The 26,836-nt window shown below is 42.5% G+C and overlaps 1 protein-coding gene across 2 annotated transcripts in view; it reads left to right on the top strand.

The window, feature by feature from the left end:
- BFSP2 (beaded filament structural protein 2) overlaps positions 1–6,342 on the top strand; it is a 77,229-nt gene extending 70,887 nt beyond the window's left edge. The window contains exons 5-7 of one of the 2 annotated variants that reach the window (XM_070794728.1): positions 1,062–1,187; positions 3,396–3,616; positions 6,059–6,342. In XM_070794728.1, coding sequence (XP_070650829.1) covers positions 1,062–1,187; positions 3,396–3,616; positions 6,059–6,062 — 351 coding nt within the window. In that variant the 3' untranslated portion in view covers positions 6,063–6,342. Of the gene's footprint in view, positions 1–1,055; positions 1,188–3,395; positions 3,617–6,058 lie in introns of both variants that reach the window. The other variant, XM_070794725.1, reaches the window with a different exon arrangement.
- Positions 6,343–26,836: the final 20,494 nt, after the last annotated feature.

The raw sequence follows: 26,836 nt of genomic DNA, 5'->3' as shown, positions 1-26,836 counted from the left end.
AACACTTAAAAAGAATGTAATTGATCTACATGTACTGCTATAGAATAGTTTCTAAAAATGTATTAAGTACCAAAGCAAGGAGGGATGTTCATACGCATCTGTTAATTGATGCTTTTGAACTGTGGTGTTGGAAAGACTCTTGAGAGTCCCTTGGACTGCAAGGAGATCCAACCAGTCCTTTCTGAAGGAGATCAGCCCTGGGATTTCTTTGGAAGGAATGATGCTGAAGCTGAAACTCCAGTACTTTGGCCACCTCATGCAAAGAGTTGACTCGTTGGAAAAGACTCTGATGCTGGGAGGGATTGGGGGCAGGAGGAGAAGGGGAAGACACAGGATGAGATGGCTGGATGGCATCACTGACTCGATGGACGTGAGTCTGAGTGAACTCCAGGAGTTGGTGATGGACAGGGAGGCCTGGCGTGCTTCGATTCATGGGGTTGCAAAGAGTCGGACACGACTGAGCGACTGATCTGATCTGATAAATGAATGAAATAGCTCTGGTAGGAGATAAAAGAAACTAGAAACAGAATGAAGTAATTAGGGCACAGGAAGAAAAGGTGACTTTATACTATATATCCTTTAGAAGATCTTTTGTATTTTATTCTATTTGCATGCGTTATATGTTCAAATTACTTAAATGTTGGAATACAAGTTCATGTGCTGCTGCTACTGCTAAGTCGCTTCAGTCGTGTCCGACTCTGTGCGACCCCAGAGACGGCAGCCCACCAGGCTCCCCCGTCCCTGGGATTCTCCAGGCAAGAACACTGGAGTGGGTTGCCATTTCCTTCTCCAAAGCATGAAAGTGAAAAGTGAAAGGGAAGTCGTTCAGTCACGTCCAACTCTTCGAAACCCCATGGACTGCAGCCTACCAGGCTCCTCCATCCAGGCAAGAGTGCTGGAGTGGGGTGCCATTGCCTTCTCCAACAAGTTCATGTGGGCACCTATTTAAAAAAAAAAAAAAAGTGATTTTTAAATCAAATGGCTGTTTCCAAGAGGGTGAGAGGAAACGACGGGTTCAGGCCATGGCTCCTCTTCTCACTTCTGACTCTCCACAGCAACAGGCAGAACTGGCTCGCAGGGCCCAGACCCAGGAAGAGAAGCTGGCTGCAGCCCTCAGGGTGGAGTTGCACAACACTTCCTGCCAAATCCAGAGCCTGCAGGCTGAGACGGAATCCTTACGAGCTCTGGTGAGTGGGCCAGGAACAGTCCTGGCCTTTCCTGTGTCAAGTTTAACTCTCAACTGTCTAACTGTAGTCATATGGCTTTCCCATCTCACAGCACGTGAGAGGTTTGAGGCCTGCAAAGGATCATCTGATACTGAATGCCAAGTGTAGTAGGTAGAGTTAGCATCCCAGATCTTACCAGCAAATAATAACCAGAGCAGACACTGATCTACGTTTATTTCTACTAATCACATTTTGCCACCTGTAGACATACCTAGGATGGGAGTCTGACTCAACATTCTCATATCCTGTAAAGTTAGGAAGATTTAAATAAGATAATATGATGGCTTCTGCTTGACAGTAGTCATGATTCAAGATGACATCTTGAGCAAGAGTCTTCCATTTCAGTCACAATGGTTAAAAGAGAGTACAGAAACTTGTTTCAACAAGACTCAGTCCAATTTAGAAGGATATTTGTTTTTTATGTGTCATATAAAAGGCCAGATTCTAAATTATAGAACTACATAATTAGAAGTACTAAAAACTGTTAAAGATGCATACCATTTTTTAAAGGTGTTTACTGGTCAGTAAAGCCCTACAGTTTGCAGGGCTTGGTATATGGGAAGATGAGAAGAAAGTTTCAGTCTAGTGGGGAGACAGGGCAGTAAGTTTAACCATAATACAAGTGCTGTCATTTAGGCAACACACACACACACACACACACCCCTGCTCTGTATCAGGTCCTGTCTTATCTCTGGGGTTATAGAAACCAGGTTCCTTCTCTCAAGGAGCTCAGCATCTGCTAGAGGAGACATGCCCTAAGAAGCTCAGCCCACTTCAAGGGCATGTGTGTGCTTGGGAAGCTGTGAAACCCAGAGAAGGGACACCCTAATCCAGCCTGGTGGTGGCAGGCACAAGAGGTTTCCTAAGAAAGGTGACCCCTGATCTTGGACATGGGGTGAATAGGAGTCAGCCAGCTGAGGAGGAGGGGGATACAAGCAGATTTGGGCTTTAGACAGCACACGGTGGCTGCTGTTAGCAGCAGGGTAGGGTGGGGTGGGGGGAGGGGGGTGCTGTGGTGCAGAGGAGGAGGAACTACAGTCAGAGGAAATGAGCTGGGAGGCCACAGAGTTTCCTCCAGATGAGAGGCGATAAGCAGTCATCCAGGGTATTGGTGGCTGGAGCACAGGGGGCACAAATGGGAAAATGTTTCAGAATATAGAAGAGGCAGGACTCTGATAACTGAATTTGGGAGGGAAGCAGGATCAGGGGCATATCTTTCCCTGGCTTCTAGCTCCTGTTGAGTTCACCAGCTGGAGCACAGGAGAGAAGGGGCCAGCAGGTTTGGAAGGAAGCCAATGGCTTCACTTTGAACACCTTGATTTGAGGTGCCCACAACCTGTGTATATGTCTAGGAAGAACCTCAGTAGCAAGTCTGCATGGGTGGGGAGACGTCTGTGCTGGACACATCAACACAGGAGTCAGCCACAGAGATGACCAAATCGTGAGTCTGGTAGAGACCAACCGGTGTGGCTCAGCTCAGAGACAGACGGGCTAAGGGTAGGGCGAAGGGGCAGCTGGGGAAGAGGAACTAGCACAGAGTGCTACCGAGACACTGAGGAAAGACATGCCGAGGGTATAGGGACCAGAGACGTTATTTCTGACTGTGGAATGTGGGAAGCGTGCAGGAGACAGCATCCCAGCAGGACGGTGAGTGGGGGTTCACAGAGGAAGGAAGGGGCCCAGTGGGGGAGCAGTCAGGAGCAAAAAGGCTTGGAGGCAGTTCAGGGAGAAGACTGCAAAATTTCTTTGAAGAAACACCTGCAGACTGCCTCCTGTGTGTGTGTGTGTGTGTGTGTGTGTGTGTGTGTGTATTTCTGTCTCCTTTTATCTCTCTCCTTCTCTCACTCATCTCCCTCTCATTTTCTCTCATCATTCTGTCTCATAGGCCCTCCCTTCTGGTCTCCTCCCCTCTTTTTCTTCCTCGTCTCCCTCTCCACCTCCACCCCCACCCCCATAGGAAGGATCAGTGAATTAGACTAAACAAGACTCTGGCCTCCCCAGGAGGATTCATTACTTCCCCACTGAGCCACCTCAGTCGGTCAAGGTAATAGTCATGGGAGAAACGGACAGACCAGGCCGAGGCCAGCCCCTCCCACTGCTCTGCCCACCTCCCTCTTCCCAGGGCCTGTCCCTCGGCCTCAGGCTTGGCCCGCGTTCCCTCTCTTGTAGAAGCGAGGCCTGGAGAACACCTTGCACGATGCCAAGCACTGGCATGACATCGAGCTGCAGAACTTGGGAGCGGTGGTCAGCAGGCTGGAGGCGGAGCTCAGGGAGATGCGCGCGGAGGCGGAGCAGCAGCTGCAGGCCCGGGAGCACCTGCTGTCGCACAAATGCCAGCTGCAGCGGGACGTGGCGTCTTACCACGCGCTGCTGGACCGCGAGGAGAGCAGGTGCGTCTCTGCTAGCTTTGTTAGGAGGGGGTAGGTACTCATAGGTTTCCATTACACATTTTCTCAAATACTATAAAAGTAATTAATGTAAAAATGAGAAATCACCGCCCAACACACCCCCTCAACTCCCACAGCCAGACTGTCCTCCCAGGACTTTTCCATTCATATGTACATAGTATTTGTCTTCCCTGGTGGCTCAGTGGTAAAGAATTCACCTGCCAAGGAGGAGACAAGCGTTGGATCCCTGGGTGGGGAAGATCTCCTGGAGGAGGAAATGGCAACCAACTCCAGAATTCTTGACTGGAAAATCCCATGGACAGAGGAGCCTGGGGCTACAGTCCATGGGTTTGCAAAGAGTCAGACATGACTTAGCGACTAAACAACAACAATATATAGATGAATATATAGTATATACTTACGTGTGTATACATATATATGTGGATGTCAGTATATATTCATGTATACAGACATATGGACACACACCTATAGACACACCTATATGGTTCACACTTACCTCATACTACATGGTAGCTGTTAGCAATGCTTTCTGCTGCATGTTGCTGCTGCTGCTGCTAAGTCGCTTCAGTCATGTCCAACTCTGTGCAACCCCATAGATAGCAGCCCACCAGGCTCCCCCATCCCTGGAATTCTCCAGGCAAGAACACTGGAGTGGGTTGCCATTTCCTTCTCCAATGCATGAAAGTGAAAAGTGAAAGTGAGGTCACTCAGCCGCGTCTGACTTGTAGCAACCCCATGGACTGCAGCCCACCAGGCTTCTCCATCCATGGGAGTTTCCAGGCAAGAGTACTGGAGTGGGGTGCCATTGCATGTAGTAAGTCCTTATTACTGAAGCTATAAATCAACACTCCTGAAACATGCCAAGCCTGGGCATCTTTTTAAAAATGCAAATTCTGCTTCTATAAGTCTGAGACAGGACCTGAGACTCTGCATTTCTGACAGAACTCTCAGGCGATGCCTGTACTGCTGGTCCACAGACCACACTTTGAGCAGCAAGGGCATAAACCATGTTCACCTGAAAGTTTCAGAAATGAGAGAGGCTAGGCTGCTCGTGATGTCAGTCAGGTCCCCAGCTCATTTCATCCCTCTGATTTACCATTCCTGTCTTCATCTTTGTCACCCATGGTTGCCAAATGCCTATCACAGCTCCAGAGAGCATAACTTCATGCATGGCAAGAAGAGGGAGGGAAGAGGGGACAGAAGAAAGGATTTTCCCTGCATGACTCACTCCTTTTTTCAGTGAAGGGAAAATGTTTTGAGAAGGCCTCCAATCGACTTTCTTTTTTATCTCATTAACCAGTCTGCTCACATGATTAGACCTACCTGCAAGGGAAGCTGGGAAAGCAACTATTTAGCTTTTCCAGCCTCCATAGTGGACAGAGGTGAGAGGTTGGGAATGACATGTGTACGTCAATGAACATACATGTGTGTATGTGGTATATATACATTTATGTGTGTGTGGTACAGATACATATATAACACATTTATATACATATGTGTGGTATATATACATATACACCATGCACATATATATACACGTAGCAGTACTTTTTTAATGGGTAAGGACACCCTGAAGCATAGGCGTGAGGCTTGGGGCTCAGCTTCCTTGCCAATTCTTTAAGGAAATTCAAGCCTTTCTTTCATCATAATTCTGTATCTCCGTGCCCTCCAAGGTCCAGTCTATGGCACACATTGAATTAGAAATAGAATAGCAGGGCTAAGAGACGACTTGTTGATTATGTAGTACAACGGCTCATGATTCCAGAGAGAATAAGAAGTCCAGAGCAGAAAAAGATTTTCCCATGGTCCCACGGGGAGGCAGAGCTGGACTGGATGCCAGGAGTCCGGACTCTCACTGTGCTCTGCGCCATCCCCTTCTTAGAAGGTGAGAAGGCCAGGAAGCAACCTAACGCTCACTCCTTTCAAACGAAAACCGTGGCATCCAGCTCCTGTTTCCAGCTGCCTTTTTATTGGATTGATTTCTGTTGGTTATAAAAGCTAGACGTTTGTAACAACACTAATTTTTTCAGGTGTGTATGAATAACTGAAACACAAAAGTAACAAGACTGGTTAAATTTACTTCAAGAACGCCATTCAGTGAGTGCCTTCTATGTGCCAGCAGTCTCAAGCTCTATACTATCTTCATTTCCCCTCAAAACTCTGCCAGAACCACATCATTATCCCCATTTTACAGACAGGAAACAAAATCAAAGAGATCTTAAGTCATTTACCCAAGGTCATACAGCTAATAACCGTGGAGGTAGGAGTTGAAACTCAAACTGTCTTGTTCCAAAGGCCAAATTCTTTCTGTGAAACATCTACCTTTCCTGTAATCCTATTGTGATGTCTTTACTAATTTTCATCATCCATGGCTTTTCTCACTCAAATGTGTTTTGGGTTTTTTTTTTTTTTTTTTTCTTTCAGCTAATGGAGAAATACCCTCTTTTCATGAAGAAAATGCTGGCTTCCTCACCAAGTGACCAATGAAGTTCCCTGAGGAATTCCCATCCCTACTCCCTTACACCCCCAACCCTCATCTCCCCTCACCCTTCCCACTCCCCACCCCAAGCTGGATTTCCTGGTTGGTTCAGCTTGAGCTGAAAAGCTTCCTGGAAGTGGAGAGGGTCCTGCTGCCTTAATTCAAGTAGTCTACAGCTCGAGCAATCTCCCTTGCCCCTCTCAAATAAATGCTTTGTGTGTGGCTTCCAGTCTGCCCACCTTGTTCAACCCACTATCAGATAGAGATGGATATCACTTTACCTACCTGGCCTTCCCTTTTGGGGCCATTCTTAAAAGGCTTCTGGAAGGGTCCTGGAGCATGATGCCATCTTCCTCATTATTCAAGGGTCAGCTGCTCATGGGTTTATCAACATAAATGTGCTTCTGGGGTGAGAGTTGTGCTCAGCATACCAGATTGCCACCATTGGGGAAAAAAAACAATGTTCTTGCTAGAGGGGTCAGCATGTAGCGTGATCACAGAGCATTCAGGTGTCTTTAGTGTGCTCTGCATGAATAGTTATGTGCAGACACCCACATTTCACTGCTGTTGGCAGAGCACCTCTCTCAATCAGTTTAAAGGGAACTTCAGTTTAAATCTGTGGGAGATGAATTAGGTTGTTATTGTGGCTGCCTACACTTGCAGCCTCAGAACATTCTTCCAGGGTCCTTCCCCAGCCCTCTCAGGGCCCAGGCCAGCCAAATATAGTTCATGAATCTGCCGCCTACCCATTCGAGAGGCCCCTGCCTTCTGATTAAAACTGAAACCACCACCTGTGTCCTACCACAGGCTTTCAGTGCCTCCAAAACCACACACACCCAGCCCAGACTTCATTTCTTAATTCCTCCCCCAAGCTCCTATCAACACACCTGTCACACAGAATTACAGACCAAAATTTAAAAATGATCCAAGCTGAGTGTCTGTCCTCACATAAGCAGCTAATCCAGACAGGGCAGTGTGTCCAACATGGGCACATTCGAAGACCCCCTCCTTCAGTTCCTGGGCTTCCAAATAGCCGAGGTCAACATAAACAAATGGAATCTTATTTACTTTTAAGAAAGTTAGAAAGAGAAGCGAGGCAAGACATGGGGATCGCCTGGTTGAAATCGCTCCAACTGGTTTCTCTTGTGGCTTCCAGAATCAAAGGAATTGTATTAATAAGTCAGGTGGGCAGGACAGCTATTTAGTTTGCATGGCACCTTTGCATGATTCCCTTTGTTGTCTGAAGCATAGAAATAGTCAAGACACCACCTACGGCTGCATTTCAGAAAGCACCAATCCCCTCCATAGCTGCACACCCAGGGGTGCCCGTGACTGAAGCTATGGGTACCAGGGCCTCCCCAGAAGAATGTGCAGCCAACTTTGTAGAATGCCCGTTCACTGGGGTCTGCTTCTTTTCTTTTTTACTTATTATGGTGAATTTTTGTTCCCCAGCCACGATCTAAATCCCTAACTTAAACACAGCTGGAGAGCCTCAGAAGGCCAGCCATCAGAATGAGATACTTCTGGATCTGAATGGCTATGCATTCCCCAGAACCTGGAAGCTAGGGGAGAATGGATTTGTACACCCTCCTGAGCTTCCACCAGACAGCACACTGTGCCGGCCGCACACACTCAGTCTCCTCGGCTCTGTAACCTCAAAGAGCAGCTGCCGTAAATCATTAAGTTAATCATCCTTTGGCAAGGAGAGCCCAGCAGACTGGTGCTTCCAGCTCTCAGCACGGTTTCTTGCTGTCTCTAATGAGGCTTCATTAACAGGTAAGAAAAGGCACTGTTGGCCCTGCTGAAGCCTCATTTAATTCAGGCTTCCTCTCACAGCATCCGGTACAATTACAGTCTGGCAGCAGTTCACTGACAGGTGGCAGGGAGGCTGTTGCTTGTGTTGGCCTCAAGGATGGAGCACTTGTTCTGGGGCAAACCAGAGAAGGGCTTTCGACAGACTCCTCTGAAAGCACAGACGATCTCTATTTCCAGACCAGGCTACTCCACTGACCTCTGGCCTGGTGCCTGAGGCACAAAACTCCCTCTGAGATTGTTAGAATACCCATTGGATTTCAGACCAAGGTAAGTCTCCCTTTCATTATCATGTATCACACTTCCAAGCATCTGCAGGTACCCAGACATTTTCTTGGACTTTGGGGATCCCAGTAAAAAGAAGACACAGTTTCTGCCCTGTTGGGTTTACAATCTCATTAAGGAGTTCATATGGGCACATAAAAGGGAAAACAAAGCAAAGTAGGCAGAGCAGCACATTACAATTTGCATGACCCCTTTAACATAGTTCAGTTATTCACAGAAAATGTGAACACAGACTCTCAGATCTGACCTCTGTTGGTCTCAGTAAGATGATTCAGCAGGAATCATCAAACACCATGCTGGTCTCTGATTATCTCCATATAGCACACAAATATTTTTTCCAGATTTATTGAGATAAAACTGACATGCAACACCATGTAAGTTTAAAGCATATAGCATAATGATTTGATATATTGTGAATGATTACCACAATAAGTTAACATACATTATCTTACATCAGTTCAGTTCAGTCACTCAGTCGTTTGGCGACTCCATGGACTATAGCATGCCAAGCCTCCCTGTCCATCACCAACTCCAGGAATTTACTCAAACTCATGTCCATCCAATTGCTGATGCCATCCAACCATCTCATCCTTGTTGCCCCCTTCTCCTCCTGCCTTCAATCTTTCCCAGCATCAGGGTCTTTTCAAAAGAGTCAGTTCTTTGCATCAGGTGGCCAAAGTATTGGAGTTTCAGCTTTAGCATAAGTCCTTCCAATGAATATTCAGGACTGATTTCCTTTAGGATGGACTGGTTGGATCTCCTTGCAGTCCAAGGGACTCTCAAGAGTCTTCTCCAACACCACAGTTCAAAAGCATCAGTTCTTTGGCACTCAGCTTTCTTTATAGTCCAACTCTAACATCCATACATGACTACTGGAAAAACCATAGCTTTGACTAGACCAACCTTTGTTGGCAAAGTAATGTCTCTGCTTTTTAATGTGCTGTCTAGGTTGGTAATAACTTTTCTTCCAAGGAGCAAACATCTTTTAATTTCATAGCTGCAGTCAGCATCTGCAGTGATTCTGGAACCCCCAAAAATAAAGTCTGTCACTGTTTCCACTGTTTCCCCATCTATTTGCCATGAAGAGATGGGACCGGATGCCATGATCTTCATTTTCTGAATTTTGAGTTTTAAGCCAATTTTTTCACTCTCCCCTTTTCACTTTCATCAAGAAGCTCTTTAGTTCTTCTTCACTTTCTGCCATAAGGGTGGTGTCATCTGCATATCTGAGATTATTGATATTTCTTCTGGCAATCTTGATCGAGCTTGTGCTTCATCCAGCCCGGCATTTTGCATGATGTACTCTGCATATAAATTAAATAAGCTGGGTGACAATATATAGCCTTGACATCCTCCTTTCCTGATTTGGAACCAGTCTGTTTTTCCATGTCCAGTTCTAACTGTTGCTTCCTGACCTGCATACAGATTTCTCAGGAGGCAGATCAGGTGGTCTGGTATTCCCATCTCTTGAAGAATTTTCCACAGTTTATTGTGATCCACACAAAGACTTTGGTAGAGTCAATAAAACAGAAGTAGAGGTTTATCTGGAACTCTCTTGCTTTTTCAATGATCCAACGGATGTTGCCAATTTGATTTCTGGTTCCTCTGCCTTTTCTAAATCTTGCTTGAACATCTGGAAGTTCTCGGTTCACGTACTGTTGAAGCCTGACTTGGAGAATTTTGAGCATTACTTTGCTAATGTGTGAGATGAGTGCAATTATGTGATAGTTTAAACATTCTTTGGCATTGCCTTTCTTTGGGATTGGAATGAAAACTGAACTTTTCCAGTTCTGTGGCTAGAAAAAAATATCTTCATGACTCAGATAACCATGATGGTATGATCACCTGCCTAGAGCCAGGCATCCTGGAATGCGAAGTCAAGTGGGCCTTAGGAAGCATCACTCGGAACAAAGCTAATGGAGATGATGGAATTTCAGTTGAGCTATTTCAAATCCTAAAAGATGATGCTGTGAAAGTGTTGCACTCAATATGCCAGCAAATTTAGAAAACTCAGCAGTGACCCCAGGACTGGAAAAGGTCAGTTTTCTTCATTATAATTTGGATATTAACCCCTTAGTAGATGTATAGTGTGCAAGTATGTTTTCCCGATCCATAGGTTGTCTTTTGTTGGTTTTTGTTTGTTTTTGCTGGGCAGAATCTTGTTAGTTTGATGTCATCTAACTTGTTTACTTTTTATTTTATTGCTTGTGCTTTAGGTGTCATATCCAAAAAATCGTTTGTCAAGACCCATGTCAAAGAGCTTTTTTCCTATGTTTTCTTCAAGGAGTTGTATGACTTCTCATCTTACATTTAGGTCTTTAATCCATTTTGAGTTCATTTTTGTGAGTAGTATAAGATAAGGGGTCAAGTTTCATTCTTTATGTGATATCCAATTTTCTCAGTTATTGAAGAGACTGTGTTTTCTTCACTGAATATTCTTGGCTCCCTTGTCAAATATTAATTGATCATATATGCCTGAGTTTATTTCCGGGCTCTCAGTTCTGTTCCATTGATCTGTGTAACTCGTTTATGCCAATATGATACAATTTAATTACTATAATTTTATAATATAGCTTGGAATCAGGAAGTGTTATGCTTCTCTCTTTGTTCTTCTTTCTCAGGATTGTTTTTGCAATTCATGGTCTTTTGTGGGCCTATGTAAGTTTTAGAACTGTTTTTTCTACTTCTGTTAAAAATACCATTGGAATCTTGATAGAAACTGCATTAAATTTCTAGATGGCTTTGAGTAGAATAGACATTTTAACAATATTAATTCTTCCAATCCACGAACACAGAATACCTTTCCATTTATTTGTGTCTTGTTTGATTTCTTTCATCAATGTCTTATGGTTTTCAGTGTAGAGATCTTTCCCCTCCCTGGCTAAACTCATTCCTAACTATTTGTTTCTGATACTATTGTGCTACAGATATCCTTTCTTAAACACATCATCTTTTTGTTTGAGAAATGGTAAAAGAAAGTGGTGCCTCTTTGGGGCCATTCTAGCATCTTATCTGGAGTTGCTGGACTTAGCAAATAAAAATATAGGATGCCTAGGTAAATCTGAATTTCATACAAATAATGAATAATTTTTAATAGACGTATGATATGTCCCACATATTGCATGAGACATACTTCTACCAAAAAATTATCTGGCAGCCCTAATCATACCAGACAAAAACACTCCATACTTCACATTCCCCACATAGTATCTGACCTTAAATGATATATGAAGGTTTGTCCAGCATTTCTAGCTTGGATATTGCAACACAGGAGAAGGGGAAAAGGTGATCCAGGCCATGTCCTTGCCCAGTCTTGATTGAAAACTCAGTCTCCTGACACAGCAGCACAGCAGTTCCAGTCACGTTCAAGAAATTAATCTGCTCATTGAGTGATGAAATAAAGCGAACTATTTTCTCTGCTGAAGTGACTGGCTTAATTAGATCATATAGACTGGTTATTTTGAACAATAGGTTGAGCAGGAACCGGAGTAGATCCCACCATAGATGTGCTGTGTTGCAGAGTCAACAGAAAACCCACTTGTTCCTGTCAAGCATAAGAGAAAATATTCCATTTTCTCCAGCTCCTCTTGAAAGGGAAAGGTAATTCACATCACAGAGAGTCAGGCTTTCAGTGCAATACTAGGATTGGACAAAAAAACCATGTTGATAACTTCCCTGGTGGTTTCAGTTCAGGTCAGTCAGTCATGTCCGACTCTTTGCCACCCCATGAATTGCAGCACACCAGGCCTTCTTGTCCATCACCAACTTCCGGAGTTCACTCAAACTCATGTCCATCGAGTCAGTGATGCCATCCAGCCATCTCATCCTCTGTTGTCCCCTTCTCCTCATGCCCCCAATCCCTCCCAGCATCAGAGTCTTTTTCAATGAGTCAACTCTTTGCATGAGGTGGCCAAAGTACTGGAGTTTCAGCTTTAGCATCACTCCTTCCAAAGAACTCCCAGGACTGATCTCCTTCAGAAAGGACTGGTTGGATCTCCTTGCAGTCCAAGGGACTCTCAAGAGTCTTCTCCAACACCACAGTTCAAAAGCATCAATTCTTCAGCGCTCAGCCTTCTTCACAGTCCAACTCTCACATCCATACATGACCACTGGAAAAACCATAGCCTTGACTAGACGGACCTTTGTTGGCAAAGTAATATCTCTGCTTTTTAATATGCTATCTAGGTTGGTCATAACTTTCCTTCCAAGGAGTAAGCGTCTTTTAATTTCATGGCTGCAGTCACCATCTGCAGTGATTTTGGAGCCCCCAAAAATATAGTGTGACACTGTTTCCACTGTTTCCCCATCCATTTCCCATGAAGCGATGGGACCAGATGCCATGATCTTCGTTTTCTGAATGTTGAGCTTTAAGCCAACTTTTTCACTCTCCTCTTTCACTTTCATCAAGAGACTTTTTAGTTCCTCTTCCCTTTCTGCCATAAGGGTGGTGTCATCTGCATATCTGAGGGTTATTGATATTTCTCCCGGCAATCTTGATTCCAGCTTGTGCTTCTTCCAGCCCAACGTCTCTCATGATGTACTCTGCATATAAATTAATTAAGCAGGGTGACCGTATACAGCCTTGACATACTCCTTTTCCTATTTGGAACCAGTCTGCTGTTCCATGTCCAGTTCTAACTGTTGCTTCCTGACCTGTATACAGGTTTTTCAAGAGGCAGGTCAGGTGGTCTGGTATTCCCATCTCTTTCAGAATTTTCCACAGTTTATTGTGATCCACACAGTCAAAGACTTTGGCATAGTCAATAAAGCAGAAATAGATGTTTTCCTGGAAATCTCTTGCTTTTTCCATGATCCAGCGGATGTTGGCAGTTTGATCTCTGGTTCCTCTGCCTTTTCTAAAACCAGCTTGAACATCTGTAAGTTCACGGTTCATGCATTGCTGAAGCCTGGCTTGGAGAATTTTGAGCATTACTTTACTATGTGTGTGAGATGAGTGCAAGTGTGCAGTAGTTTGAGCATTCTTTGGCATTGCCTTTCTTTGGGATTGGAATGAAAACTGACCTTTTCCAGTCCTGTGGCCACTGCCAAATTTTCCAAATTTGCTGGCATATTGAGTGCAGCACTTTCACAGCATCATCTTTCAGGATTTGGAATAGCTCCACTGGAATTCCATTACCTCCACTAGCTTTGTTCATAGTGATGCTTTCTAAGGCCCATTTGACTTCACATTCCAGGATGTCTGGCTCTAGGTGAGTGATCACACCATCGTGATTATCTGGGTCATGAAGATCTTTTTTGTACAGTTCTTCTGTGTATTCTTGCCATCTCTTCTTAATATCTTCTGCTTCTGTTAGGTGCATACCATTTCTGTCCTTTATCGAGCCCATCTTTGCATGAAAAGTTCACTAGGTATCTCTAATTGTCTTGAAGAGATCTCTAGTCTTTCCCATTCTGTTGTTTTCCTCTATTTCTTTGCATTGATCGCTGAAGAAGGCTTTCTTATCTCTTCTTGCTGTTCTTTGGAACTCTGCATTCAGATGCTTATATCTTTCCTTTTCTCCTTTGCTTTTCACTTCTCTTCTTTTCTCAGCTATTTGCAAGGCCTCCCCAGACAGCCATTTTGCTTTTTTGCATTTCTTTTCCATGGGGATGGTCTTGATCCCTGTCTCCTGTACAATGTCACAAACCTCCATCCATAGTTCATCAGGCACTCTATCTATAAAATCTAATCCCTTAAATCTATTTCTCACTTCCACTGTATAATCATAAGGAATTTGATTTAGGTCATACCTTAATGGTCTAGTGGTTTTCCCTACTTTCTTCAATTCAAGTCTGAATTTGGCAATAAAGAGGTCATGATCTGAGCCACAGTCAGCTTCCAGTCTGTTAGTAGACTCACAAACCCAAGTTATTCCAAACATACTTAGAAGTTTTCCAGTAACCAAACTGAGGACCAAAAAAATTGTTTTTCTTTGATGTTTACAACTATACTGACCATTTATATTCACCTTTTTCAGAAGAATTCATATAAATTTGAAGCAAAAGCATGTCAACTTCAAAATCACACCTAATCAAGTTAAGTAAATCCACTCACTCTTACATCTAATTATTAATATTACATTTAAGGAGGTATTCCACAAATTGAAAATCAATTCTAAATCTATAAATATAAAAAATGAAACACGTTTCAAAATTTTCTTGTAAGTTTTACAGGACAAATATTCTATATAGCTTCCATTTTTTAATTAAAATTAAATAATATTTCAAATTCAGTTCCACACCCACACTATCCATATTTCAAGAGCTCAATAGACACACATGACTAGTGGCTACCATATTGGAGAGTGCAGATTAAAGTTGAGTAGAGGTGTATGGGATGTACCATGGGCTTAACTACCTTTTGAAAACAACTAAGGTCATATTTGCAAGCTTATTTGTGAGAAGTCCTGCTTAATTTTACCAAATACATCTGAAGTGCCTGGCAGGGGGGTACCCCTGAGTATAGTAAGTGAGTATAAATTGAGTGACTGTCATTCCAACAGTTTCACAGGCTTCCTCCAAGTAATCCTTCTACTCCACTATACTGATTCACTACTCCACTACTGGCTTCTCCCCTACAGCCAGCTCTTTTGGAAGGAGTTCCCTAGCAGAGTGCTTGGCCTCCTGTGACACGGGTCTTTCGTTTTATGCCACATCCCTCTCCTCCTTACTGCACAGGCCCTGGACGGGGTAATAAATCAAAAGAGGCTCATATCTGGCCCCTACTTGCTCAGCTGAGCCATTCTGCGAGTTCTCACTCCCTCATAGAGGTCCCATAGCCTCTCCCTCAGTCTAGTTACATCCGGACTCACCTCCAACCATTTCAGCTCCTCAGACGGATTTGAACCCCACCTCTGGGCTGAATTCATATCCTTTCCTCAGCCCCACACAAACCAGGATATGTGACCAGGCACTTGTTTCAATGTCCCCAGATATTTCTTGAGTTTTAAGAAACTCCTGAACTGTCAGTTGTAGTTGAGGGAGGGGAAGCTAATGTCCCCAGACCACAAAAGGAACCTCTAGGAAACAGTGCTGTCCAACTTCACAGCCGGCCTCCTGGATCTCAGCTGGCCCCAGCCTGGGTGTCCTGTTACATACTATGTTCATGGAACTTAAGGCATCATTGATTATAAACCACATCATTACTGAATTTAACACTAAGAAATAAAGCCACTCCCAGTGGAAGTCTGCTACAAGACCCCCAGATAAAGGTGAGACATTAAAGACCATAGTTTAGGGGTAAATGAGAAATATACAAAATAGACATAGCAAGAAAAAAGACAAGCAGAATGACACAAGAGAAGCTTCAGCCAGAGCCTGAAGCTTATGCAATTTGGGCCATCTTTAAGAAAATGAATATGAAATATCTTATTCTTAAACATTTTATGAAACCAGATCATCATGTAAAACTGCGACTCAGGCCCCTTGCAGGGTCTTGCAAGAACCACACAAGAGAGGGCCCTTGAAGTTTTAGTTTCATTGGTTTTGGGTACACCTACTTCTGCCCACAAGGGACTGGCAGAAGCAAACAGAAAGCCTCTGTGAAGGCACTCAGTTTTAATCCAACTGAATAGCAGTAACACATCATCAACTGTTATCATATCTTGATTTTAGAGACTTTAAAGTATAAAACAATGTGCTCCTTAGAACCAGTGAAATATGGTCCTTATAAAGGAAAGTGGTAATCTGAACGTTGGCCCTGCTTTGCCTTGAACAATAACAATGACAGTATGACAACAATGATGATGATGGCTACCATTTGTCAAGCTCCTTCAGTGTGCCATCCTTCTCATAATGCTTTTCTCTTTCCCCATGAGAGCTTAATGCTACCACCAAAGACTTGAAGATGCAGGGTAGTGGTTCCCTCCTTATCCGCAACTAACCCAGCTGTGTGGTCAGCACACAGTCAGGTGGGTCATGGAGAAGGATCAGAGAGGAAGCAAATGGTGAGGTGACTCACAGCATGATTGCTGCTGCTGCTGCTAAGTCGCTTCAGTCATGTCCGACTCCGCGCGACCCCAGAGACGGCAGCCCATCAGGCTCCGCCGTCCCTGGGATTCTCCAGGCAAGAACACTGGAATGGGTTGCCATTTCCTTCTCCAATGCATGAAAGTGAAAAGTGAAAGTGAAGTCTCTCCGTAGTGTCCGACTCCTATGACCCCATGGACTGCAGCCTACCAGGCTCCTCCGTCCATGGGATTTTCCAGGCAAGAGTACTGGAGTGGGGTGCCATTGCCTTCTCCAGCATGATTGCAGGGGTGGTATTTTCCCTGGAGCAAATCCACACAGCCCTGGCACCTGGTGTGTCACTATTGACCCAGCAAATGCTTTTCTCCCCATCCTATCCTGTCCCTCTGGCAGGAACAATGAAATACCTTTCCTGTCTTGCTTCAGGCCATGTCTTCTCCCCTGTACATGGTCATAATGTATTCTAGAAGGACCAAAGAATACCAAGATCATCCATTACAGGTTTTCATCATGCTAACTAGACTTGGTGGGCCCAAGGAGCCAGCATGTAGGTCCCTCTGTAAGCCAGATGGGGGAGATAATCCCTGAGAACATGGGTGGAGCCTCTAAAGATCCAGTGGTCTAGAGTTGTCGGTACAGACCTTTGAAAGTGAGATACATATTGTACTTTACACACCAGCCACCACAAGGAAAGACGGGCCAAGCTAGATTTTCAGAAGCAGCACACAAATAGTTATTTGGCTATGAACTAAATGCAGTAACACATAAGGCTGCAAGGTCTGACGTTTGAGGATTTTTTTTTTTTTTAGTTTTTATTTTGACATAATTGCAGGCATACAGGAGTCAAAAGAATAAATTTCAAAGAATTCCCATGTACCCTTCACTCAGATTCCACAATATTATCATTTTAGATCAATAAACCATCCCAAATTATTAATACAGCTTTAAGCTATATTAACTTCAGAAGTATAAATGCTATAAACTTTAAAAAATTATTATTTTAAAGTTTTAATTTCTTATATACTTATCTATTAATTACTTGTATACTTATCTATTGTAATATATTAATAACTTGAAAATTTTGACTGGCAAACATTGAGACAAAAGCTTTACATTTTGGATTTTTTATTTAAAATTTATAAAATTTTGTAAAAATTTCTAATTAGTAGGCTTTATTTTTTACAGTGGTTTTAGATTTACAGAAAAACTAAGCAGATTGTACAGAGAGTTCCTGTATACTGTCTCTCCCACAGTTTTCTCTAGAGAGACAGTAAAAAGATCAGTGGTTGCCAGGGGTTCCAGGAGAGGGAAAGGATGAATGGGTAGAGCACAGAGGGTCTTCAGGGTGGTGACACTATTCTCTATGGTACTTTTATGGTGGATACATGTCATTATACATCTGTCAACCAAAAGAATGTACAACACAAAGAGCAAGTCATAATGTAAATTATGGACTTCAGCTAATAATGATGCATTAACACTGGTTTAATTAAACTCTGGTTGGGTCAAACCCAGGTCTCCCACATTGCAGGTGGACTCTTTACTAGCTGAGCCATAAGGGAAGCCCAAGAATGCTTTATTGTGTATCCTATCTCTTCTCCAGCAGATCTTCCTGACCCAGGAATTGAACCAGGGTCTCCTGCATTGCAGGCGAATTCTTTACCTACTGAGATATCAGGGAAGCCCCCCTGTATTATTAACAACTTGCATTAGTGTGGTATATTTGTACAACTGGTGAACCAATATTCTGGTCAGTCACTCAGTCCTGTCCGACTCTTGATGATCCCATGGACTGTAGCATGCCAGTCTACCCTGTCCATCACCAACTCCCAGAGATTGCTCAAATTCATGTCCATTGAGTCGTTGATGCCATCCAACTATCTCATCCTCTGTTGTCCTCCTCTCCTGCCTTCAATCTTCCCCAGCATCAGGGTTTTTTCCAATGAGTCACTTCTTCACACCAGGTGGCCAAAGTATTGGAGTTTCAGCTTCAGCATCAGTCCTTCCAATGAATATTCAGGACTGATTTTCTTCAGGATGGACTGGTTGCACCTCCTTGCTGTCCAAGGGACTCTCAAGAGTCTTCTCCAACACCACAGTTCAAAAGCATTGATTCTTTAGCACTCAGCTTTCTTTATAGTCCAACTCTCACATCCACACATGACTACTGGAAAACCATAGTTTGACTAGATGGACCTTTGTTGGAAAAGTAATGTCTGCTTTTTAATATGCTGTCTAGGCTGGTCATAGCTTTTCTTCCAAGGAGCAAGCATCTTTTAATTTCATGGCTGTAGTTACCATCTGCAGTGATTTTGGAGCCCCCCAAAATAAAGTCTATCATGGTTTCCATTGTTTCCCTATCTATTTGCCATGAAGTGATGGGACCAGAGGCCATGATTTTAGTTTTCTGAATGTTGAGCTTTAAGCCAGCTTTTCCACTCTCCTCTTTTACTTTCATCAAGAGGCTATTCCGTTCCTCTTCACTTTGTGCCATAAGTGTGGTGTCATCTGCATATCTGAGGTTACTGATATTTCTCCTGGCAATCTTGATTCCAGCTTGTGCTTCAACCAGCCCAGCATTTTGCATAATGTACTCTGCACCAGGGCTTCCCTGGTGGCTCAGATGGTAAAGTGTCTGCCTGCAATGTGGGAGACCTGGGTTCAATTCCTGGGTCGGGAAGATCCCCTGGAGAAGGAAATGGCAATCCACTCCAGCACTTTGCCTGGAAAATCCCATGGACAGAGGAGCCTGATAGGCTACAGTCCATGGGGCCACAAAGAGTCGGACACAACTGAGCGACTTCACTTTCACTCTGCATATAAGTAAGCAGGGTGACAATATACAGCCTGACATCCTCCTTTCCTGATTTGGAATCAGTCTGTTGTTCCACGTCCAGTTCTAACTGTTGCTTCTTGACCTGCATACAGATTTCTCAGGAGGCAGGTAATGTGGTCTGGTATTCCCATCTCTAGAAGAATTTTCCACAGTTTGTTGTGATCTACACAGTTAAAGGCTTTGGCATAATCAATAAAGCAGCAGTAGATGTTTTTCTGGAATTCTCTTGCTTTTTCAATGATCCAGTGAATGGTGGCAGTTTGATCTCTGGTCCCTCTGCTTTTCTAAATCCAGCTTGAACATCTAAAAGTTCACAATTCATGTACTATTGAAGCTTGGCTTGGAGAATATTGAGCATTACTTTGCAAGCGCATGAGATGAGTGCAATTGTGTGGTAGTTTGAACATACTTCGGCATTGCCCTTCTTATTAATGCCTCACTATTAACTGAAGTCCATAATTTACATTATGACTTGCTCTTTGTGTTGTACATTCTTTGGGTTTTGACAAATGTATAATGACATGTATCCACCATAGCAGTACCATAGAGAATAGTGTCACCGCCTAAAGACCCTCTGTGCTCTACCCATTCATCCTTTCCCCCTCCAGGAACCCCTGCCAACTACTGATCTTTTTACTGTTTTTGCTTTTTCCAGAATGTTCTATAGTTGGAATCATATAGCGTGTAACATTTTCAGATTGCTTTCTTTCACTTAGCACTATAAATTTAACATTTCTGCATGTCTTTTCATGGTTTGATGGATCATTTCTTTTTATTACTGAATACTGAATACTATTCCACTGTACAAATGAAATATGGAACACCAATTTGTGTATCCACTCATCCATTGAAAGAATCTTGGTTGCTTTCAATTTAGGGCTGTGAATGAAGCTGCTCTAGACTTCCATGTGCAAGTTTTGTATAGACATAAGTTTTCAACTCATTTGGTTACAATATTATGTATTACTTTAAAATACATGTTTTGGCGACTTCCCTGACAATTAGGAAGTCAAGAAATATCTGTAGTAACAGGCAAGTTTGGCCTTGGAGCACAGCATGAAGCAGGGCAAAGGCTAATAGAGTTTTCCCACCATAACACGCTGGTCATAGCAAACACCCTCTTCCAACAACACAAGAGAAGATTCTAACACATGGACATCACCAGATGGTCAATACTGAAATCAGATTGATTATATTCTTTGCAACCAAAGATGGAGAAGCTCTATACAGTCAGAAGAAAACAAGACCAGGAGCTGACTGTGGCTCAGATCATGAACTCCTTATTGCAAAAATCAGACTTAAATTGAAGAAAGTAGGGAAAACCACTACATCATTCAGGTATGACCTAAACCAAATCCCTTATGATTATACAGTGGAAGTGACAAATAGATTCAAGGGATTATATCTGATAGACAGAGTGCCTGAAGAAACTATGGACAGAGATTGATAACATTGTAAAGGACGCAGTGATCAAGACCATCCCCAAGAAAAAGAAATGCAAAAAGGCAAAATGATTGTCTGAGGAGGCCTTACAAATAGCTGAGAAAAGAAGGCAAATAGCTGAGAAAAGAAGGCAAAAACGCTAAAGGCAAAGGAGAAAAGAAAAGATATACCCATTTGAATGCAGAGTTCCAAAGAATAGCAAGGAGAGATAAGAAAGCCTTCCTTAGTGATCAATGCAAAGAAATAGAGGAAAGCAATAGAATGGGAAAGACTAGAGATCTCTTCAAGAAAATTAGAGATACCTAGGGAGCTTTTCATGCAAAGATGGGCACAATAAAGGACAGAAATGGTATGGACTTAACAGAAGCAGAAGATATTAAGAAGAGATGGCAAGAATACACAGAAGAACTATACAAAAAGGATCTTCATGACCCAGATAAACACGACGTGTTGTGATCACTCACCTAGAACCAAACATCCTGGAATGCGAAGTCAAGTGGGCCTTAGAAAGCATCATTACAAACAAAGCTGGTGGAGGTGATGGAATTCCAGTTGAGCTATTTCAAATCCTAAAAGATGATGCTGTGAAAGTGCTGCACTGAATATGCCAGCAAATTTGGAAAACTCAGCAGTGGCCACAGTACTGGAAAAGGTCAGTTTTCATTCCAATCCCAAAGAAAGGCAGTGCCAATTGCACTCATCTCACAGGCTATCAAAGTAATGTTCAAAATTCTCCAAGCCAGGTTTCAACAGTACATGAACTGTGAACTTCCAGATGTTCAAGCTGGATTTAGAAAAAGCAGAGGAACCAGAGGTCAATTTGCCACCATCCATTGGATCATCGAAAAGGCAAGAGAATTCCAGAAAAACATCTACTGCTGTTTTATTGACTATGCCAAACCTTTGACTGTATAGATCACAATAGACTGTGGAAAATTTTCAAGAGACAGGAATATCAAACCACCTGACCTGCCTCCTGAGAAATACGTATGCAGGTCAAGAGGCAACAGTTAGAACTGGACACGGAACAACAGACTGATTCCAAATCAGGAAAGGAGTACACCAAGGCTGTATATTGTCACTCTGCTTATTTAACTTATATGCAGAGTACATCATGAGAAATGCTGGACTAGATGAAGCACAAGCTGGAATCAAGATTGCCAGGAGAAACACTAATAACTTCAGATATGCAGGTGATACCACACTTATGGCAGAAAGTGAAAAGGAACTGAATAGCTTCTTGATGAAAGTGAAAGAGGAGAGTGAAAAAGTTGGCTTAAAGCTCAACATTCAGAAAACTAAGCTCATGGCATCAGGTCCCACCCCTTCATGGCAAATAGATGGGGAAACAGTGGAAACAGTGACAGACTTTATATTTTGGGGGCTCCAAAATCACTGCAGATGTTGACTGCAGCCATGAAATTAAAAGATGCTTGCTCCTTGGAAGAAAAGCTATGACCAACCTAGACAGCATATTAAAAAGCAGAGACATTAGTTTTCCAAGAAAGGTCCATCTAGTTAAAGCTATGGTTTTCCAGTAGTCATGTGTAGATGTGAGAGTTGGACTATAAAGAAAGCTGAGTGCCAAAGAATTGATGCTTTTGAACTGTGGTGTTGGAGAAGACTCTTGAGAGTCCCTTGTAGAGCAAGGAGATCCAACCAATTCATCCTGAAGGAAATCAGTGCTGAATATTCCTTGGAAGGACTGATGCTGAAGCTGAAACTCCAATACTTTGGCCACCTGATGCAAAGAACTGACTCACTGGAAAAGACCCTGATGTTGGGAAAGATTGAAGGTGGGAGGAGAAGGGAATGACAGAGGATGAGATGGTTGGATGGCATCACCGACTCAATAAACATGAGGTTGAGTGAGCTCCAGGAGTTGGTAATGGATAGGGTGACTTGCCGTGGTGCAGTCCATGAGGTCACAAAGAGTTGGACACGACTGAGTGACTTAACTGAACTGAACTGGCAGTCCAGTGTTTAAATCAGTGCTCTCAGTGCAGGGGGCACAGGTTTGATCCTTGGTAGGGGAACAAAGATCCCATATGCTGCACAGTGTGGCCAAAAATAAATAAATACAATGCATTTCAGTTTTTATATAGTATCAGTTTGTTACACTAGAAAACACGCACTTGTTAGCACAGCTACACCTTTTCTCTTTTTCCTTCTCTTGCTCTCTTAGTATCATTTTTTTTTTTTTGCTCACATCATTTTTATTTAATCAAGATTTGCTGTGTTCACATTTTTTTCTGAAAATGTAAATCCTTTTGTTGTCAGCCTTTGTCCATATTTAGCTATGAGTACTTTAACCACAGCTTTTTCATTCTTAGATTCTTTATTATGTTTCCTCTCTTGTTTAAATCAATTTATCTTTAGTGAATTTTCTAAGTGTTGGTGGCTGATGGGTACTGGACTTCTTCCTTCATGTTTGAGCATGTCTCACTGGTTCTGTTACATTTGGATAAGAATTGACTATGTACAGTGTTCCCAGGTCACATTTTGTTTCCCTCAGAACTTGGCAGACTTGACTTCAGAGTCTTTGGCTTGGACTGTTGTGGAAAAGTCTGAGGCCAGTCTACCTCTCACTGCTTCTTCCTGGACACTTGAATAATTTGTCTTCATTTTTCAAGGTCTTAAATCAGACTGAAGATCTGCTCTGATAACCATCATTTTTAATCACTTTTTACATGTGATATGCCCTATATGCCTAAAAATTTTATTCTTCTTTCATTTTTAAGGTAAAATTTTTTATATTAAATCTCTGAATACATGTTCTATTCCATTTGTGAGAGTCTCTACCTCAAAGCCATCAAAGAGTCACCTTTGCCCTCTTCATGTCTATCATCTCCTGTCTAATTTTTTATTTTTTTCCCTTTTCTCCACATTCATTCTGATTATCTCAAGACTCTCCACCAAAATTTGACTTTCAGCTATATCTATTCATCAGTTCAGTTCAGTCAGTCGCTCAGTCGTGTCCAACTCTTTGTGACCCCATGAATCACAGCACGCCAGGCCTCCCTGTCCATCACCAACTCCCAGAGTTCACTCAAACTCATGTCCAGCTATTAATATATCAGGTTTATTTGTTATATATCAAATAGTACTAACTTTTATTTAGTTCTGCAATATCCTCTTCAACCCATTCTGCTGGTCTTAGCTTATTCTCTCGTAGATATTATTATATTAAATTAAGAATCTATATGTTCTCTTAGTGCAAAACACTTATGGAGAATATCCCCCTGTCTAAGGGTGCATGCTGGTATCTTTCTATGTTATTTATATTTGAATAATTTATTTGACATAGATTTGGGTACCTACTACTGTAAGACCGTGTTTTGGTCTCCGGGAATACCACAAAACAGAAAAAGTTCTTGCTTTAAAGGTACTTATGTTGTGTGGGTGTGCTTGCATGTGTACACAGAGTCTGTCTGTGTATTTGAGTTTGCTATGATACGTTTATGTATCAACTACATCATTTTTTGCCATTTTACTGATGGTTAACCTGGTCTTTGCTACACAGATCCTTCATTTCTCTAATGAAGTGAGATTGAATTTTCCTTGACATTTATTGTTTTCTTATTCTCTGAAACCAGATTGAATTCCCTTCAGGGCTTCAGATTAAATTACCCATGTTGATTTTAATCTACTTTTCTGTAGCCTGAGGATAGGATTGTTGTGATTAAATTTATGGACTTCAACCTTACAAAAGGGAATTCACTTTGTTGTCATAACAAACTTTTCTTTATAAATTTAATTTTAATTACAAATCATATAACTACAGTTTCAAAAAGTTGGAAAAGAATAAAGTCACCTGTACATGTTTCTACTTGACAACAATTTATATGATTTTTGCTTTTTAGTAACTGGACCATTACCTAAAAATGAGTAAGCTGAAGAACCAAGAGAAGGAACCCAAGGGCTCCGTGGTAACCTGTGCATCATATGAGTCTTAAAACTCCTCACTGACTATTTAGGAGAAAACCACTAAGATTTTTTCCACACAGATGAGGACCTGAAGGTGTTCCGTATCTTGGTTGGATCTCATGACAAAAATCACCATATACACAGATACGATCCACGCGCGAGTGCAATTTCATTTCTATCCAAACTGGAAATACAGCTTTCACCTTCTTTGTGTTCCTCCCAGTCAAGAATTACATTTGTCTCTTGGGTGGAATAGGAAGGAATGGTGCCAAGTTACCAGAAATGAAATATGCCCTCTCTAGGTTGTCTCCAAAACAAGAAAAAAAAAAAGAAGGCAAGAGGAAGGAACTTTGGCAAATTCAACAAACACAAAATTGCCTTAAGCATTCACAAAGAAACTTTTCAAGGACTGACACTAAAGGGAACTAAGTACAGAAAGATAGAACTTAGACTAAAGAGCACTCTTTCCTACAATCATAAAATGTATATCTGAGTTTCCTGGCAACCAGGACAAGAAGAAAAATAAAAATATCATACTTCTTTTTGCCTTATAAATGAATGGCAAGACTCCAGATTTTCCCCACTTTTGCACTTTTAAAGGACAATTTTTACATGGATCTTTATGTATAGAATCATGAACAATGGGATAGACAACATTCTCAAAATATAAAGAGAGATCTACTTATGTTATCTATGATCCCAGATATAAGGACAATAAAGAAGGATGTAGTTTTATAAAGTCAGTGCCACAAAAGGAATTCTTCAAAGTCCTGTCCAGACTAATGAATCCCCTGTGTGACTTTCTTCTTACTCAGTGTTCTATTTTCCACTGCTCTTGCCTTTGCATATATTTTTTTTAATTCTGTTTCTCTCTCGGGCATGAAAGAGTCATCTGTTAAACAACCATTCTGAAAGCCAGAAGAGAATGAGCAAGCTACTGGCAGTGGCAGGTCGTGCTGAAAGCAGGAAGTGGGAACCATCCTTCACTGTTGCTCTCTCCCCTCTGCACAGCCCTCTATCCCTTGCCCACGGCTTGGGGGCCTGCCGGGGAGGGGGGCGCCTCACTGCTTTCTGGGCTTACAACCTCCCACTGCCATGTCCTGTCCAGGCTCATCTCTCAAATATTGTCACAGCTTAAAGATTACCTCCTGTCTCTTTTTTAATTAGTTTATTTTATTGGCTGTATATTGTCACCCTGCTTATTTAACTTCTATGCAGAGTACATCATGAGAAATGCTGGGCTGGAAGAAGCACAAGCTGGAATCAAGATTGCTGGGGGAAATATCAATAACCCTCAGATATGCAGATGACACCACCCTTATGGCAGAAAGGGAAGAGGACTAAAAAGCCTCTTGATGAAAGTGAAAGTGGAGAGTGAAAAAGTTGGCTTAAAGCTCAACATTCAGATAACGAAGATCATGGCATCTGGTCCCATCACTTCTTGGGAAATAGATGGGGAAACAGTGGAAATAGATGGGGAAACAGTGGAAACAGTGTCAGGCTTAATTTTGGGGGGCTCCAAAATCACTGCAGATGATGACTGCAGCCATGAAATTAAAAGACGCTTACTCCTTGGAAGGAAAGTTATGACCAACCTAGATAGCATATTCAAAAGCAGAGACATTACTTTGCCAACAAAGGTCCGTCTAGTCAAGGCTAGGGTTTTTCCTGTGGTCATGTATGGATGTGAGAGTTGGACTGTGAAGAGGGCTGAGCACCGAAGAATTGATGCTTTTGAACTGTGGTGTTGGAGAAGACTCTTGAGAGTCCCTTGGACTGCAAGGAGATCCAACCAGACCATTCTGAAGGAGATCAACCCTGGGTGTTCTTTGGAAGGAATGATGCTAAAGCTGAAACTCCAGTACTTTGGCCACCTCATGCGAAGAGCTGACTCATTGGAAAAGACTCTGATGCTGGGAGGGATTGGGGGCAGGAGGAGAAGAGGACGACAGAGGATGAGATGGCTGAATGGCATCACTGACTCGATGGACATCAGTCTGAGTGAACTCCAGGAGTTGGTGATGGACAGGGAGGCCTGGCATGCTGCGATTCATGGGGTTGCAAAGAGTCGGACACGACTGAGTGACTGAACTGACTGAGTATAGATGATTTACAAATTTGTGTTAGTTTCAGGTGTAGAGGAAAGTCATTCAGTTATATATACATACATATTTTTTTCAGACTCTTTTCCCTTGTAAGTTGTTACCAAATATAGAACAGTGTTTAGTTCCCTGCACTATGCAGTTAGTCCCTGCTAGAGATTACCTCCTCACTTTATTTTCCATTAAAACCGCTCTGTCCTCAGGCCTGAGTGAAACATCAAAAGGAAATTATGTATATCAATCGGGTCCAATCAGGGAAGCAGAACTGAAGTGAGCTCTGGGATAAAGAATTTGGAATTAAACCTTATGCAATCATAAGAGGAGCATGGAAGAGGAAGTCAGAAAGGAAG

Source organism: Bos indicus, chromosome 1 (genome assembly GCF_029378745.1).
Source record: "Bos indicus isolate NIAB-ARS_2022 breed Sahiwal x Tharparkar chromosome 1, NIAB-ARS_B.indTharparkar_mat_pri_1.0, whole genome shotgun sequence".
Taxonomy (NCBI): domain Eukaryota; kingdom Metazoa; phylum Chordata; class Mammalia; order Artiodactyla; family Bovidae; genus Bos; species Bos indicus.
Note: the sequence above shows the minus strand (reverse complement) of the source record. Positions and strands in the feature narration are given on the sequence as shown.